The sequence below is a fragment of the Microplitis demolitor genome, chromosome 7 (assembly GCF_026212275.2).
Source record: "Microplitis demolitor isolate Queensland-Clemson2020A chromosome 7, iyMicDemo2.1a, whole genome shotgun sequence".
Taxonomy (NCBI): domain Eukaryota; kingdom Metazoa; phylum Arthropoda; class Insecta; order Hymenoptera; family Braconidae; genus Microplitis; species Microplitis demolitor.
In genome coordinates this window covers 11,470,875-11,486,737 of record NC_068551.1, presented here as the reverse complement: position 1 = coordinate 11,486,737, position 15,863 = coordinate 11,470,875, and the positions used below count along the sequence as shown (strand labels likewise).

The 15,863-nt window shown below is 36.4% G+C and overlaps 2 protein-coding genes across 2 annotated transcripts; both read right to left on the bottom strand.

Annotated features, from left to right (window-relative positions):
• Positions 1-466: 466 nt before the first annotated feature.
• On the bottom strand, positions 467-1,171 carry LOC128668189 (ribonuclease H1-like). Its single transcript, XM_053740516.1, has one exon. The coding sequence runs from the start codon at positions 1,169-1,171 to the stop codon at positions 467-469; it is 705 nt and encodes a 234-aa protein (XP_053596491.1).
• Positions 1,172-4,359: 3,188 nt separating this feature from the next.
• On the bottom strand, positions 4,360-15,863 carry LOC128668188 (uncharacterized). Its single transcript, XM_053740515.1, has 2 exons — positions 15,774-15,863; positions 4,360-5,949 (listed from the first exon to the last, which is right to left on the bottom strand). The coding sequence occupies exon 2, from the start codon at positions 5,947-5,949 to the stop codon at positions 4,360-4,362; it is 1,590 nt and encodes a 529-aa protein (XP_053596490.1). The 5' UTR covers positions 15,774-15,863.

The following is a 15,863-nucleotide window of genomic DNA, read 5'->3' as shown; positions in this document are numbered from 1 at the left end:
TTTTTTTTATATGAGAGATTTGAGGATACCGCTGTACCTAGTAATTGACTCTTTGCTGAGGGGTAACTCAGCTACAAACCGCAATGCAAACCGGTGCTCGGTAGAGTGATTTTTTTCTTGAAAATTTTGAACACCACAACCATGGGGGTCCGAGTTTGGGGAAGGGGAAATTTTAAGTGAGTTGCATCTTGTGGGATGTCCGGTTGACAGAACTCAATTTAAGTCAATGCTAATTGTGCGCATTAGAGCAATCTTAGCTGACAGTAAGTGGGGACCGAAGAATAAGAGAATGGGAGACTGAAAGAAAGAAATCTGGTAAAATAGGTTTTGTCACACTCGATTGAACCCATCCTTGTTTCTCTCATGAGAAAATGGAATTGTATTCCTATGGAGAGTTCAATATGAATGACTGTAAGAAAGTCTGCGAAGTCGGACATAACATCCCCCCCCAAGCTCAGAAATGAATCTATTTCTCGGAGCTTGTATCTGGTTGACTGATGTTGAACTCTGCCTTGGATTCTGTCCTGAATAGTTCGTATAATTTAGCTCCATCCTTGGCCAATTGGTCGGCTTGCTCATTACCATAGATTCCTTCGTGACCTGGAACGTGGTAGATCTTGATGTCTCGGTCCTTCATTTGAGTTTTGATATATTTAAGCTCCTCTTTATACGAAACTGGCTTTCCTGTTGAGGTAATCCAATCTCGTTCCTTCCAATTTTCGTACCAGATATTAAGGCCGTTGCATAAGTATTCCGAATCCGTGAAAAGATCTATTTTCGTTAAGTCAAATTTTCTTATAATTTTTAAAGCCTGCAGAATAGCTTCCAGCTCTGCCCCGTTGTTGGTTTTTCGGTTAAAGCACGGAAGAGACACATTCTGAGGGTGGTTTGGTCCAAAATAAATACCTAATCCTGTTGCTGGTTCTGTGGATCCGTTACGAAAACACGATCCATCCGTGAAGATGATGATCCGACCCTCAGCATTTCTTCCGACGTGATGATTTACCGGATAGAGGATCGTTTGCCAATATCGTAAATACTTATGGGATTCTTCTACGGATGAAATTTGTTTAAAAACTGGATTTGGATAAGAGATAATTTGCTTGCGACAATCCTCCCAGGAGCTGTATATTCCAGGTTTGTGCCCGCTTAGGACCAGATAGAGTGGCATCCTATTGAGAGTGAGGGGAAGTGAAACGTCCGGTTCACAGATAGAAATGGATGCGGTAAATAAAAGGAATTGACTCGGTTTCCCACGGTAGACCACAAAGCTTCTTTACAATAATAAATGATCAGGCAAGAATCGTTGAGTTATTGGTTGCGAGCTTATAATTCTAGTCTATAGCTAAATATCTTATCCTAACTATAACATGTATAGAGATTAGTAATTATAAAGTATGGGCCTATCACTAGAAACAAAGGTTGCCCTGCTAATACCTTTTCGTTGGTTGGATTCGATACCTGTTCCTTTTCGGGATCCTAGGGTTTACAACCACTGTTCGTAGTGATAGCTCCAATTCTGTAATTAGACATATTTATAAAAATGACAAAAAGATTAATATAATTGCTCTAGTGGGAAACATAATATACTGCTGATTCCTATAATTGGTAGATTAATGTACTTATTCTAGCAAAATATATGCCTATTCATTATATATTATTTTTTTGTTTTTATGTAGTCCCTTTATTTTTCTTTAATCAAAAATAAAGACTATGCTTTTTTTTTTTTTTAAAGGAGACTTTCTCTTTTGTGTTAATTTTTTCTTTTTCTTTTTTTTTTTCTTTTTTTTTTTTTTTCAAGATCCCCTCCCCCCTTTTAACATGGAGAGGTTTGAACCTCTCGTCACCCTCCAAGGATAACAGAGACCCAAACTCCTCCTACTTAGGGAAGGCATGTGTAAAGGAAAAAGGGGGTCCTGTTTAATTTTTCCCCCTTTTTTTTTTTTTTTTTTTTTCTTTTCTTTTTATATGTATATGTATGTCTATCAAGTAAAAATATTTTCTTATAACAATGTTTGTAAAACTACTTGGACTATCCTAATATACCTCTAGGTTTCCTTAACGGAAAATGGAGATGATACTCCTTAAAGGCATTGTCTTATAAAATTTGTAATAAGGTAACTATCTTCTTATGATATAACAATATTTACTTATCTAGGGTAATCTAAGAATTTCTTTTAGTTTCCTTGATGGAAAATGGAGCTGATACTCCTTAAAGAATTCTAAAATGTTACCTTTAACTATTTAATTTTTATTATACTAAATACTGGTTCCTAATCCTATTAACTATTCTACTATCTTCACCAGGATCCGATATGGCTTGTTGCATCTCTGGGTGTTGCCTCGAATTTCACCCAGGTTTCCTCTTGATGGTATGAGGACTGTGACCACTCGCAAACTGGCCTCATCTTCTTTCTTTATCAGGTTCGACAATGCTGGTAAGTGAGTGAAATATTTGATTCCACTCAGGTCGATAGTCTCGATGCTGTGGTTAGCATCCAGGATTGTATCATCTCGTGGATTGTATAATAGGAGAAGTGAACGCCTGACACTACCAGTGTATTGATGTTTGTTCTCAGAGTTCTGTAGAAGCTACCCGGTCGTTTACGAGGATTGATGATGCTAAGTGTTGCGAGGTTTACACCCTCGTGGTCTGGGATGTTGATTGGATCTAGTTTTGAAGCATAAATAGTCAGATGCTCCAGATTGGTTGCCATTGACACAAGATTATGGACTATGCTGTTTCGGTTGTTCCCCAATGATACCTCGAGGGTTTTTAGCTCATTATTAGTGGTAATCCTGTCAGAGTATTGCCACCATTTATCGTCCTGGTAATTTCCCCAGCCGAATTTGAGTGCCCTGATCTTCATACTCCCGATCGAGTTGATAAACGGAAGCATATCAATGTTCTCCAGATATCGTTGCCGAGACCGGTCGCAATCTTGAATGGCCAGTGTGTGGAGTAGCTGGTTGCCCGTGAAGAACTTGATCAGATGTTCAAGGTTCAAAAGATAGCAACCCTTTAGTTTTAGATGCTGTAAGTTGCCTCCGGCCTCCTTCAGCACAGATCCAGTGAAGAAGTTGTTATTACTAACCTGTAGCTCAGTCAATTCAGGAAGCTCCTTCAATATGATGCTCAGCTCTGTTTCCAATGGCCCTTGGGATCTTCCGATAGCCAGAGTCTTTAATACTTTTAATCTGTGCAGTTCCTTCACTAATCCACTGGAGATGATAGCCCCCGATATATCCAATGAGATTAAGCAATCGGGTATTCGGTAATGGATGAACGAAGAAATCACCCCTGGGGATACTAAGTGGTTTTCCGACGCATTTATTTCGAACATTCGAATGTTTAGCCGCCTGGTTTCGAAAATCCCAGATAGCAACTCATCTGTGCTCCTTGCCCCGGTAACGCTAAGTATCCTGTTGATATTAGATTCGTTCACCTCAAACGTTCTCATTACTTGCTGAATTATTGAAGACATTCCCGGAAAACCCACTGACAAAACGCAGATATCTGCGAATTCAAGATATTTGAAAACTTCAAACCAGCTATCTGGGTCCAGGTATTTGTGAGTTCGGTAGATTCGGAAGTCTTGCTAGCTGATGGAATTCTACCTCCCAGCCTTTTAAATGGAACAATCCTCAGCTTATTTCTACCGATGATAAACTTATTGTCCCGGGACTGAGTTTGCAGGTTTAGCGCCGTCAAAAGTGAATAGAGCTGGATGCGTCCTACCGCTAAATTGTTTTTTCCAGGGAAAATAGTCAACTTTTTCATCTCCTCCGATTTAAGCTGCAGGACCCCCATCAGCTTTTTCTTTGTTGTGGTTCTGGGCAATCCGTAGATTAGTAGCTCCAATATGGGTTGGCCATCCTCGTCACTTATTTCGGGCATGGGTCTCGGTGTACGGTCACGGATGGTGATATCGTGGTAGAATTCAAAATCGCCGTCCCGAGGGTCAATCGGGTAGACCCGGGTGCTGTTTAGTTTCGAGTCTAACTCCTTTCTGCATTTGGCAGTTTCCTCCGGGGCTCTGTATTTGTACTTCTCTAACTGTACTTTGGCTTCCGTCATGGTCCAAGGGTTGAAGCGTTTGGACATGGTTATTGGGTACTCTATAAATTAAAATTAAAATTATAGGGAATCTCCCTTTTAAGGGAATGGAGTCGATGCTCCGCTTATTTGCTAACCTATCAATACTAGAACTATTTCCTAGCTTATAAAAATTAAACCTAAAATTTCTATTTTTTTCCTTAAAGGAAAATGGAGACGCTACTCCTTAAAGAACCTTCTTTTATGTAAAATTTTTTTTTTTTTTTTTTTTTTTTTTTTTTTGTGTGTGTCCGAATCCTGCTTTAAAAACCCGATTCGGCTTGCAGACACACGGCCCTTGGGCTAGGAGATGGCATGCTAACGCTTGGTGTATTAATCAAATTGTCGTTGGCCTCCTCCGCTAACATAGAGATCACGGTTTTAGTTGATTGGTGAATTTCCTGAACGGATGAGACATTCTCCTCAATTGTCTTTTCCTGTATAAATTTAACCTTGATCATTCTTAATCGAGATTTGAGTTTGAGCCCCGCGACGGTAGCTATTGCTATGATTGTAACTGACGCTAAACTTATACTGACATATAAAAGGATCTGAGAGTTCTTATCTTTTTGACTTTTGAAATTGAGCTCCTTGACTCGTGCCTGTATAAAACTTAGACTATTCCCCATTAAAGATTTCGAGAGTCTCAAGGGAGAAGCCCAAAGATTATAAAGATTGTTATCCTTGATAGATTGATCAAATTTTAAAAATTCCGTGGTGTTATGAAGATCTTTTTTGGGATTTAATCCGGACAACCCGGCGTTATACTCGCCTAGACTTAATAGAGTGATTCGATGGTTCTCGGCTCTACAATTAGGGGGAAACTTCAACAGCCCGATGCCATCCAGTTTTATAGTATCCGGTAGTTCACCCTCACAACTAATTTTTAGTTTTTCCGGCTGAAATGTGGAGAATAACCAGGCATTTTCGGTAGCTAACACGACCCATTGGGTGGTGTTTTGCTGAAGCAAAATTATATTACATGCGTTCATATCGTTCGGGACTTTAGCCTTGAATAGATCTATTCCGCATTCATTAGACTCGGGAATTGATTCTAAGGGTATATCCGGAAAGCATGCCAATTCCTCACCTGCCAATTCCTCACCGGTAATAGCAGCTTTTAGCAAGTTGTTGCGATGCAGAGTCTGCCTATAAACTTTAGTTGCATAAATGCTGTATTCTAATTCCTGGTCTATGATATTAATATGCTCATTCTGGGATTGAGCTATATCTTTGATACTTTTGGCAAGTGTATTGATATCTTCAACATTATTTTTGAGTTGTGTAACAAGAGAGTCAATTTCTGTTCTTAATATATGTGTGGAATTATTAACTAAGTGGATAATTCGTGTTGCATTGCGGTACAACTTATTAATTTCTTGTCTATAACTTTCATCATTTTCCTGATCTAATATTCCAAATACTTTTCTAGCTACTGTTCCTACAATTCCCAACCATATGTTTCGCGAATTTCTGCGTTCACTTACAGGGGTTCTATCTATAACTTCTCTGAGCTGTGCCATTAAGTGAACACTCTCATTATTGATATATTCTATTGCCGGTTTTTGAAGTGCTCTAGAACATAGGTCCCGAGAGAAATATTTCTCCAAGAAACAATCTCGAAACGTGGACTCATATTCAATCTGTTCTTCTGATGGATCCATCAGGAGTTTCCCTACGTCGATGGTGATTAGCATGGTCCATTTTTCCCTTATGATATGAATATTGTTGAATCTCTCATAATAGATTCCAGATTTCTGTTCGAAGTACTGGACTTCATAGAATTTGTCTGAATTTGCAAGGTTCCATATGCCGAAAATTATTGCCGAAAATAAGATTTGAATAACTAACATCTGTAACAAAAGATTTTCCTTTATGAAGGGCGAGATTTTAGAGTTTCTTTGTTAATTCGTGGACTGAAAACGCTAGTTTTAATTTTGACGGGTGTTTCGAAAATCTGTGTCCCTCGTTTGTTTCTAGAATTACAGTTCCGTTTTCTAAGATTTTAATTATCTCGTAAGGACCATGATAGTAACTATCTAGTTTCCCTTTTCTCGGTTCTTTTATTGTATACACAAATTTACCAGGTGAAAAATCTACCTCGTGTAAAGTTTTATCGTATCTGTCTTTTGAGTGTTTCTTAGAGTCTATTAGATTAATTCGAGCTATAGCTCGGGCTTCGTTTAGTCGGGCCAATAAGTTACCAATTGACTCAGGATAGGTTTCTATCTGTGAATAATCCGGGAATGAAGTTGGAGAACGGGCATTCTTGCCGAATATTAATTCGAACGGTGTAAAATTAGTTGCAGAATGTACAGTAGTATTATAATTAAACATCGCCATAGCTAAATATTTGTCCCAATCTGAGAATGATTCTATGAATACCTTTAGATATTCAACTAAGGCATGATGAGATCTTTCTAATGCTCCATTAGACTGCGGATGGTATGCGGATGTTGTTATTCGTTTGATTCGTAAAATTCGTGCTAATTTACTCAAAAGTTTACTTGTAAAAAAGGTACCGTTATCGGATAAGATTATCTTTGGGCAGCCATATAGACTGATAAAATTGTTAACCAGAGCTTCGACTATGGTTTCAGTCCGTATGTCTGGTATCGCGACCGCGGCACAAAATTTTGAAAAATTGTCTTGTATCGTAAGGATATGTCTGTTACCGTCTGGAGTGAGTTCGAATGGCCCAACTGTATCAATTGAAATCTTTTCAAAAGGTTCAAACGGTGTGTCTGTTATTATCATAGGTTGTCTAGTCTTTATTCGGGATAATTTCTCACGCTGGCAAACGTCACAGTTCTGTATGAATTTATGTATGTCTTCTTTCATTCCAGGCCAATAGTAACGTTCGCGAATTCTCCAAAATGTTTTTACTACGCCCTTATGGCCTCCGATTAAACTGGAGTGATATTCGTTAATTATTGGTAATTTTTGGTCTTCTGTCGGGCATATGATTTTACCTTTAGTAAGTGTGAGATTTAGAGGGCAGAATTTGAATATTTCAGTCAAATAAGGTTCTAATCCCTCCCCGATTTCGTCTCCGTTTTCGGCTATTCTTAGAGTTAATATTTTGTATTTTTCTAGAGCGCCTCTTAATCTATACAGGGCGTCCGATATCATTTCTGGAGTGGTCTTGTCAAAATGATGGGGTTTAAAGAATACTGTAAAAACTCGACTTTTTCCATACTGTGATACAAACACCTGTCCTACTTTAGGCTTATTTATCTTAAATTCTGCTTCAGAGATGTAATTTAATGCTTGCAGTAACTTAGGTACTGGCTGAGTGAATTTACAATCAGCTGAAAGAAAGTGAGCTATATTATCCTTAACATACGTGAGGCCGTCTCGACTATGAGAGATTTTTAAAAGAGGTTCCCCTACTGATCCAGAACTGATTGTATTTTCCAGTTCAGGACCAACCGGATTTCTATCTACTTCTGATAATTCTGGTACTGTTTCAAAAGCTTTGGTTGTCTGTTGAGCTATAACTGCTTTGGGTACTATATAACTCGGATTTGGTTTCAGGGAAACTGCTGTATCAAAATTCTGGCTTTCATTTATTATCGGATTTTCGATTTTGTTTGGTGTATTTCGTTTTGGTGAAATTGATTTCCGATTCTCATTGGATCTTCCCGCGGGGTTTTCTGAAGTTACATCTAAATCAAAATTTAATGGAGATCGCGGTGAAAAACAGATATTTTCTCCCACTGGAGTTTTTAACAATTTATAGGCCCCTGCATCCCAGTACATTTCGTCGAAGGATGACATGAGTTGCCGGTTGATAGAAGGTGTTACCTCACCGAAAGAGGGCATAGTTACTTGTCTGCGGCTTTCATCTATATCTTCATCAATAGACTCAATTTCGGATTCCTCCGCACCTTCATCCGACTCATCAACTTCTTCGTTGTCTGCATCAGAAGCGGCTTCCTCTCCATGTTCTTCTTCAAAATCTTCATCTCCCGTGCCCTGTAGGGTACGATCAAAGCGGCGAAAAGATCTTCTAATTTCTTTCACGAAATTTTCTCGGGCTTCAGCTTCTTGTTGTTCTTGTTCTTCTCGTAACTGCGCTGCAGCTTGTTCCTGTTCTTCTCTTCTTCGCATGATTTCATCAAATTTGCAGAAACTGTCTTGTAAACTACCCGGATCGACTGTCTTGGGACTCGAATTTTTATCCACTGGCTGCTCGCTAGTGTCCTCAGATAACCGAGGATTTTCAGGTTCAGTTCCATCAGTTTCGGTAAAATTCGGCTCTATTTCTACCACGGAGGGTATTTCCTTGGGAAATGCTCTGGGTGGCGAGGTTGTTACCTGTGATAATTGTGGATTAGACTTGCTGATGTTTTCATCTGCTGATGAAAGCTCAGAAGTTTCTAATTCTTTATGATTAGGTCTTTTATAGAGATGATCGGTTGATCTCGACTCGGTCACTCTTTGTCGTAATCTGGAAGCTATAGTGTCCCTAGGCGCCAGAAAAATGGGGTTCGCCTTTCTCGGAGGATTAGGTTTATCCGTTTTTCTGGGCCTACCTGGCCCCCTTTTAATTGGTACATTCTGAGGGTTGTCAATCGGACACATGCTGACTTGAGTTGCGGGAGAAGGTTCCATCGAACGAGTTGGAGGATTATTTGATAATGCATCGGCTAGTTGATCGCCTACCTTCCGTTTAAGGACAACCTTAAACCTATACCCGTTCAACAGAGATTTCCATTTTACTTGTCTATCAGTTAGATGGACTCCATCTTTTAGCCATGAGATGCAACCTTCATTTGTCTGCACCGTAAATTCACGAGAGTGTAAATAAGGTCTAAACTGTTTAATAGCAAATACAAGTGCCAAACATTCCCGTTCTTGTTTAGTATATCTGGTTTCCGCATCTATCAATGTACGCGACCCATATGCAATGGGTAGAAATTGCACGATTCCTTCATTATTGTTAGACTCTGATTCTATTTCAAATTCTTGACCTAAGATACATCCTAATCCTACCTCTGAAGCATCAACTATCAAGACAAATTTTTTGTCTGGATCAGGATGAAGCAACAAGGTTTGTTCGCAGATCGCATCTTTTATATCGTCAAAAGCTGTTTGTGCTTCGCTAGACCATTGAAAAATTTTATTTTTCTTTGTAAGTTCAGTTAATGGTTTAGTTCTTTCCGCGAAGTTAGCGATGAATCTACGCAAATAATTAGCTAACCCTAAAAATTTTCTCATTTGAGTCTGATTAGTGGGCTGGGAAGCGGCCTTTAAAGCTGAAACCTTGGCTGGATCAGGCTTGATCCCTTGAGGACTAATAATATGCCCAAGAAAGGTCACTTCTTTACAGAAAAACTTACATTTTTCAGGTTGTAATGTTAAATTTGCTTCCCGGAGTTTTTGTAAAAATTTTCTTAATCTGTTGTTGTGTTCTATCAGGTTTTTAGCGGGTATCAGAAAGTCATCTATCAAATTCTCCAATTCCCCGGCATTTCTCATATCTTCTGTTTCGTCATCCACCATTCGTTGAAAAGTTGGCGGTGCTACGCTAAGACCAAAGGGCATTCTAACAAATTCGTAGTGTCCCTCAGGTGTAGAAAATGCTGTTTTTTCTCGATCTTCCGGAGCCATGGGAACTTGGTGAAAACCACGAGCTAAATCCATGACGCTGAACATTGTTGCTCCGCTTAACCTGAGCAGCATGTCATTGATGTTGGGTAGAGGATACGAATCACCGACCGTCTTTTTATTAAGAGCTCGGAAATCTATAACCATTCTCCACCGTTTGCGTCCCTGCGCATCCGCTTTCTTAGGAACGATCCATAATGGAGCGTTATATGGAGATCTGGATCTCTGGATAACGTTAGTTTCAATTAATTCTCTTACTTGACGTTTTGCTTCATCTTGATGTTCTTTGGGTAACCGAAACTGTTTTATTTTTACCGGCTTATCGTCAGTCAGTGGAATTCTGCAAAATGTAGTTTTTGATAGGCCTAACTCATCGCCCGGAAGGAAAAATCTATCATGGAAATCCCGAACTAGTTCTCGAATATGCTTTTTTTGTTCCGACGTTAAATTGTTAGTAGGGATTCTTTTCAAGATTTCTTCAATGCGATCTGAAGTTTCCAGATGAGAGTTAAACAATTCATCCTGAGATTCGCTATCGCTTTCCCCTGGTATATAATGTGGGTTTACTTCATATTCTTCGATAGGAATTGGTTGCATTTCAAATTCAGCTCTGCACTCGTTAAAGTTGGTTATCATTACAATAGCTCTATCATTCTTTACCTTAACCGCGGCATTCCCTAGGATGACTCCAGGAAAAGGCTGGACTGGAGGTAGATACCCCTCCTCTAAGGACTTCCCTTGAACGGCAACTGAGTAGCAGATACTGGTTCTAGGCGGTAACGAAAACCACTGTTCCCTACCACTGTTAACGAAAGGTATATTCCGTGTTGGTATATCTATTAATGTCAGTGATCGTTTATTATATGATAATTCTGCTTTTTCTTTCTTTAAAATGTCATTACCAATGATTCCTATACCGGCGATAGGAAAATCGTCTCTTACAATATGAAATTCAAATTCTTCCGTAAGATATTCGGATTCGAAAATTTTTAGCAAAACTACTCCTAAAGTTTCAATAATTCTAGTACCTATTCCACTTAATTCTAATATTCTACTAGTATCTATTAATAGGTGGGGTTTGAGAGCTTTTAGTTTTATTAGGCTAACGTCTCCACCTGTATCAATTAGAAATCTTTGTTGGTTTTCATGTAATTCGCTGCATGCGGTCTTAATAACTGGGCCCGAATCGAGGTTCAATATAACCTTATGGTTTTGTGTATTGTATACAATAGGAATAGGGCGTATAGGCCTGTTTCCTAGAACCATAGTGTTGGTAAAGAATGAGATAATAGCCTTACTATTATTAAAGAAATCATTACCGATGACCGCGTCATATTGGTTGATAGGAACTGCTGTTACATAGAAGTCAATATCTAGATCCCAAATGTTGAATGTTGTTATACCGATTATGGGAACAGACTCTGGAGCAACTCCATTTACAGACTTTGATATTTCTTGAACTTCTACCTCTTCTTGCAATGTGAATAAGTTAATGAAGTTATGCGAAGACCCTGTATCGAGTAACGCAGATACGGGCCTATTAAAATAGTCCTTATTATTTAAAATGACCACTGGGCCATTTCCTATTGCTCTGGAAAAGGTTTTGCATTTAATTTTTTCTGCAGATCCCCAGCACGTGTTGGGCTTTGCATGTTCCGTCTCTGAGGGGGTGGGGTAGTTTGGTTGCCCGACATCCCCCCCCATGCGTCGAGCACCATTGGAGTTTAAATTACGGTTTTTCAATGTTTCCATTTGTTGCAACAGTTCTTCGTATTTCTCTCGGTAAAATTCTAATTCTTTATTCTTGTTATCCGGCCCCTGGGTTGGTACCTTCTCTTGAAATTGCACGCGCTTCGCGATGCGGTATCCCTCTGTCCTTGACATTGGGTCCTCTAAATTACTGAAATTAGACGTTGACGGCTCATTTTTCAAATGATTGATTTTTTGATCGGAGCTAGGAGAATAAGCAAACGATTCAGCCTCCTTACTAGGACTGGCCCCGTAAATGGGGGTGGAAACATTATTATATTCCCGACGATTTCTATATTGATTTCTGTAATCGTCATACTCCCGAGATAATTTAGAAGCTTCCCAAGCATCAGGGCGAGGGTTTTCACCATCATATCTCCGCGTTCTATTCGAAATATTAGCGTGATCGCCAGTAAGTTTGAGTGTCTCCTTAATCTCCTCAAACAGAGTGGTTAATGTGGTTCCTTCGTCTTTAAACTGATTGACAAAAGCAAGTTTTAAATGTTTCGGCAGATTCTCATAGAGAATGTCTTTAGCGTCCACGCAAGCTGCAATATAAGCTGCGGGTCCGTTTGGTTCTTTATTTTTGATCGCATCTAAGCTCGATAAAATGTCCTTTAAACGGTAATAAAACTCCTCAATAGATTCCTCACGCTCCCGTTGGCATCGCGCTAGTTTTCTCCTTAAATATCTGATAGGATTAAGAGGCCTAAATTCTTTCCTGAGAAGTTCCAAAACCTGGTTTACAGTAGTCAAGTTTTTGATTCTACATAACGTCTTGCTCGCCCTGTTATTCTATTTAACAGGTGACCCACGTATAGTTCCTGATTATTTTTGGGCAATAGATGAAGTTGTTGTGTGACCGCTCGATCAAATTTTTCATATGCTACCTCACCATCTCCTGAGAAAATAGGAACCGTAGCAGCAAAATCTTTTGCAGGGGTGTAAAAACCATCGATAGGATCTACGTTAACGGTAAGGTTTGCGTTATTAAGTGTATTATTCAAAGTATTATTCGCAGTGGCGGCGGCTTCCAGTTCTTGCCTTTGACGTTCGAGTTCACGCCTCTGACGCTCTACCTCCGCTTTTAAACGATTAATCTCTGCCTCGGACATATTTATTTATCGTTAAACTAAACCTAAATTATTTCTCTATTCTTAATAACCCCTTTAAATGCTGAGAGTCAACAAAATAATCACTTTTGTTCTCAATTAGAGAAAAGAGTTAATAACTCAGAAGTGATATTTTGATGCGTAGTTACAACTATACATATACTTAATATTTGCCTATAAATAAATTTTTTTTTTTTTTTTTTTTTTTTTTCCTGTGTACTTCAGCTAATTAGATATTGAAATTCATATATTTAAAGTAAATAATCAACTAAATGTTATAAAAATATTTTGTCGAATTGGAAAAATTTTATCTTCTTTAGATGTTTGACTCGAAATGAAAATAATATTTTCTTCTAATTTTTAATAACTATTTTGTTCAATTTTAAAATAATATTAAGCATGAATTTAAAATATACGTTTTCTTTTAAAAGAAAGATAAAGCAATTTGTCCTGGATTTTATGACCATAGGTACCCGGGTCGGTAAAAGGACAATTTTGACGTCATGAACCCCAAACGTTGTATAGCCGTAGAGCAATATGCTTATTTTCAAAAGGACAAGTATAGATAGATTATTATATTATTTTATTTACTTGCGTAAACTATTTCTCAAAAGAAAACTTTTGCAAAAATTAAATTTTGTGAAATAAATTCTATTTCAAGTGTATTGTCATAATCTAAAAACTTCCTTTTATTAGGGTTTCTTTTTTTTTTTCTTCGAATAGTACGAAAAATAAAAATAGAATTTATTTATGTTTTTATAATTTTATGTTGTATTTTACAGCTTGAGTTTATTTTAATTCTTTTATTGTATGAAGTATAAAAATTTTTTTTTTTTTCCTTTACTTTTCCTTTTATTTATTTATTTATTTATTTAAAACGAAATGTCCTATAATAAAAACATAAAATCGTTCACATATAGTATGTCGAAGGTCCAACTTTAAATTATTTGAAAAAGAAATTTTAAGATTTAACGCTCCGTATTGTCCTCCGTGAAACACGTGTTTTCTTTTAAGCTAGGATCGTAAAATTTGGCTGTACGGTATGAAAACTCAACGTGTCCTTTGTACACCCAAGCACCGGAGGTCATAAAATTGAGCCTATGCTGGCTATCCTATTCTAGCTGCACAAATGTGTTTTAAATATGCTCTTCAAGTTTCAAACTAATAAAATAAAATATATTTTATTTTCTAAAATAAATATTTCTAAGAACCGAAAATATCCAAAATATAAAAGTGAAAGTTTTGTAACTAGATTTATTTTATTATTATTGCTTATTTTTTTTTTTTTTTTTTTTCCAAAGACTCCCACGAAAATAAATACGTTACGCTGACTATACAAATAATTCTTTGTTCCTATTTCTCATTAAACTAAAAGTTTAAATATTGAATTTCAATGCTTAGCTACAGTAACCGAAAATGTTCACACGGCTCCAACTGTCGAGTAGACATAAACCTAAGATAATTTATTTTGTTTATTAAATTGCTGACGCGCGTAAGATGATATATATATGAAAATAATTTATAGTTATTTAATCTATATTATTATTTTTCTCTTTTATTTTATTATTATATTATATTACGGGTTTTGTTTAAATAATATTTTTTTTTCAGAATCTTGAGTCATCGTAATAAGATACTTCCTGCGATAAGACTGCAATAACTTTTGAATAATTATTTGAATGCTTAAATATAGATATATATCATATATGAATAATTTTTTTCTTATTTTGCGTTTTATCTATTATTATAATAAACCGAGAAAAAGGAAACAAACCTCCTTATATTTTAATTAAATTTTCAAAATAATTTCTAAAATATTTAAAAGGGCTACATTACTTTTTCTACTTAAAATTCGTATTATTATCCTTCGACGAACTAGTTTATGTAAAAGCTGAATGCAAACAAATTCCCCGATATTTAACGGTCAATAGCTATCTTACTGCAAAATCAGATCCCTTTGTTTTTTTTTTCCGAAAAGTTTCTTTTCTTAAAACTTTTATTGATCCTTATATTGCTTTTTGGGGAAGTATGGGCATATATATGTATATAACTAAATATTAGCAAAATAATTTTATGATCAGCCTCAATCACATGCACAATAAAATAATAAAATATATAAATGTAAATCTAACAATTGGGTTGAAACTTTGAAAGTAATATTTTTTCTTTGTGCTTCTTTTATAGAGTTTGTACTTCCACTATGTTCCTATGATGGAATATAATGGATTCCTCATTTTTTTTAGGAAATAGATTTAATAAATCTGTAGTGGAGCAAAAACACCATAAAACAATACTTTGTCTAGGTTCATACGGATCAAAAATTTAGAGATATTCTATTTTTTTTTTTTATTTATATATATTAAAGTAATATTTAAATAACTCAAGAAATTATTTCCGGTGATAACAAAAGTATCAAAGTTTCAAATAAATATATGCATTCTTATTATTATAACTTAATTCTATTCTTAAGAGGAAAGAAGGATGCTATAAAATTTCTACACCCTACGAGTTTATAATAGAATAATAAAAATAAATATATAAAAATGAAAACATCGATTGTTTTCTCCAAAAATTTCTTTTCTTATGACCGATCTTTTGTAATAATAAAACGATAAAATTTAACGCGATTTCCTCTGTATAATTAAAAATAAAATTCCTTTATTTTTCCGGAAGAAAATAGAGTTAAAACTCTTTAAAGGAATATATTTTTAAATTTTAACATTCTCCAAAAAAAAAAATTTATTATACTTAGATTTTTTTTCTTTTCAGACGAGAATTTAACAGTTTAAAATTATACTATTTGTATGACTCTGCTATTAAGTGAAATTAAAGAATAGTGCTCTAACGATCGAATCCCACCGCTGCCACCAGAAAATTCATTGTTATGTCCGACTATTATTTATTAATTATTTTGGTTGCGTGGATTAGGCGTTCGGACTAACCAATGCAATTTTCGGCTCAAATGTCTAGTTCAAGCCTTAATTTATTTAATTTTGGGATACGTTTCGATGCGGATTTTTTTTTATTTCTCTATTTTAACTAAACCAGAGTCATACCGACGGTAGATGGATATACAAATTTTTAATACTCAATACCTACGATTGGAAATTAACTGCGTCCTTATTTCCTCTTAAAATATTTGAGACTGATTGGAAAATTATCAAAGTTGGAGAAAGAAAGGCGGTCAGTTGAAACGGTCTTACCTTTGCACTGATGAGTAAATATATGTATGTATATGTTTTGTCCTTTCCTCGAGGTATTACTAGCGATGTAGATCCGTGGATAGGCTGCTA

What these genes read in the sequence shown, in the direction of transcription:
- LOC128668189 (XM_053740516.1), bottom strand. Translation starts at nt 1,171, where the DNA reads ATGCCACTCTATCTGGTCCTAAGCGGGCACAAACCTGGAATATACAGC.
- LOC128668188 (XM_053740515.1), bottom strand. Translation starts at nt 5,949, where the DNA reads ATGTTAGTTATTCAAATCTTATTTTCGGCAATAATTTTCGGCATATGG.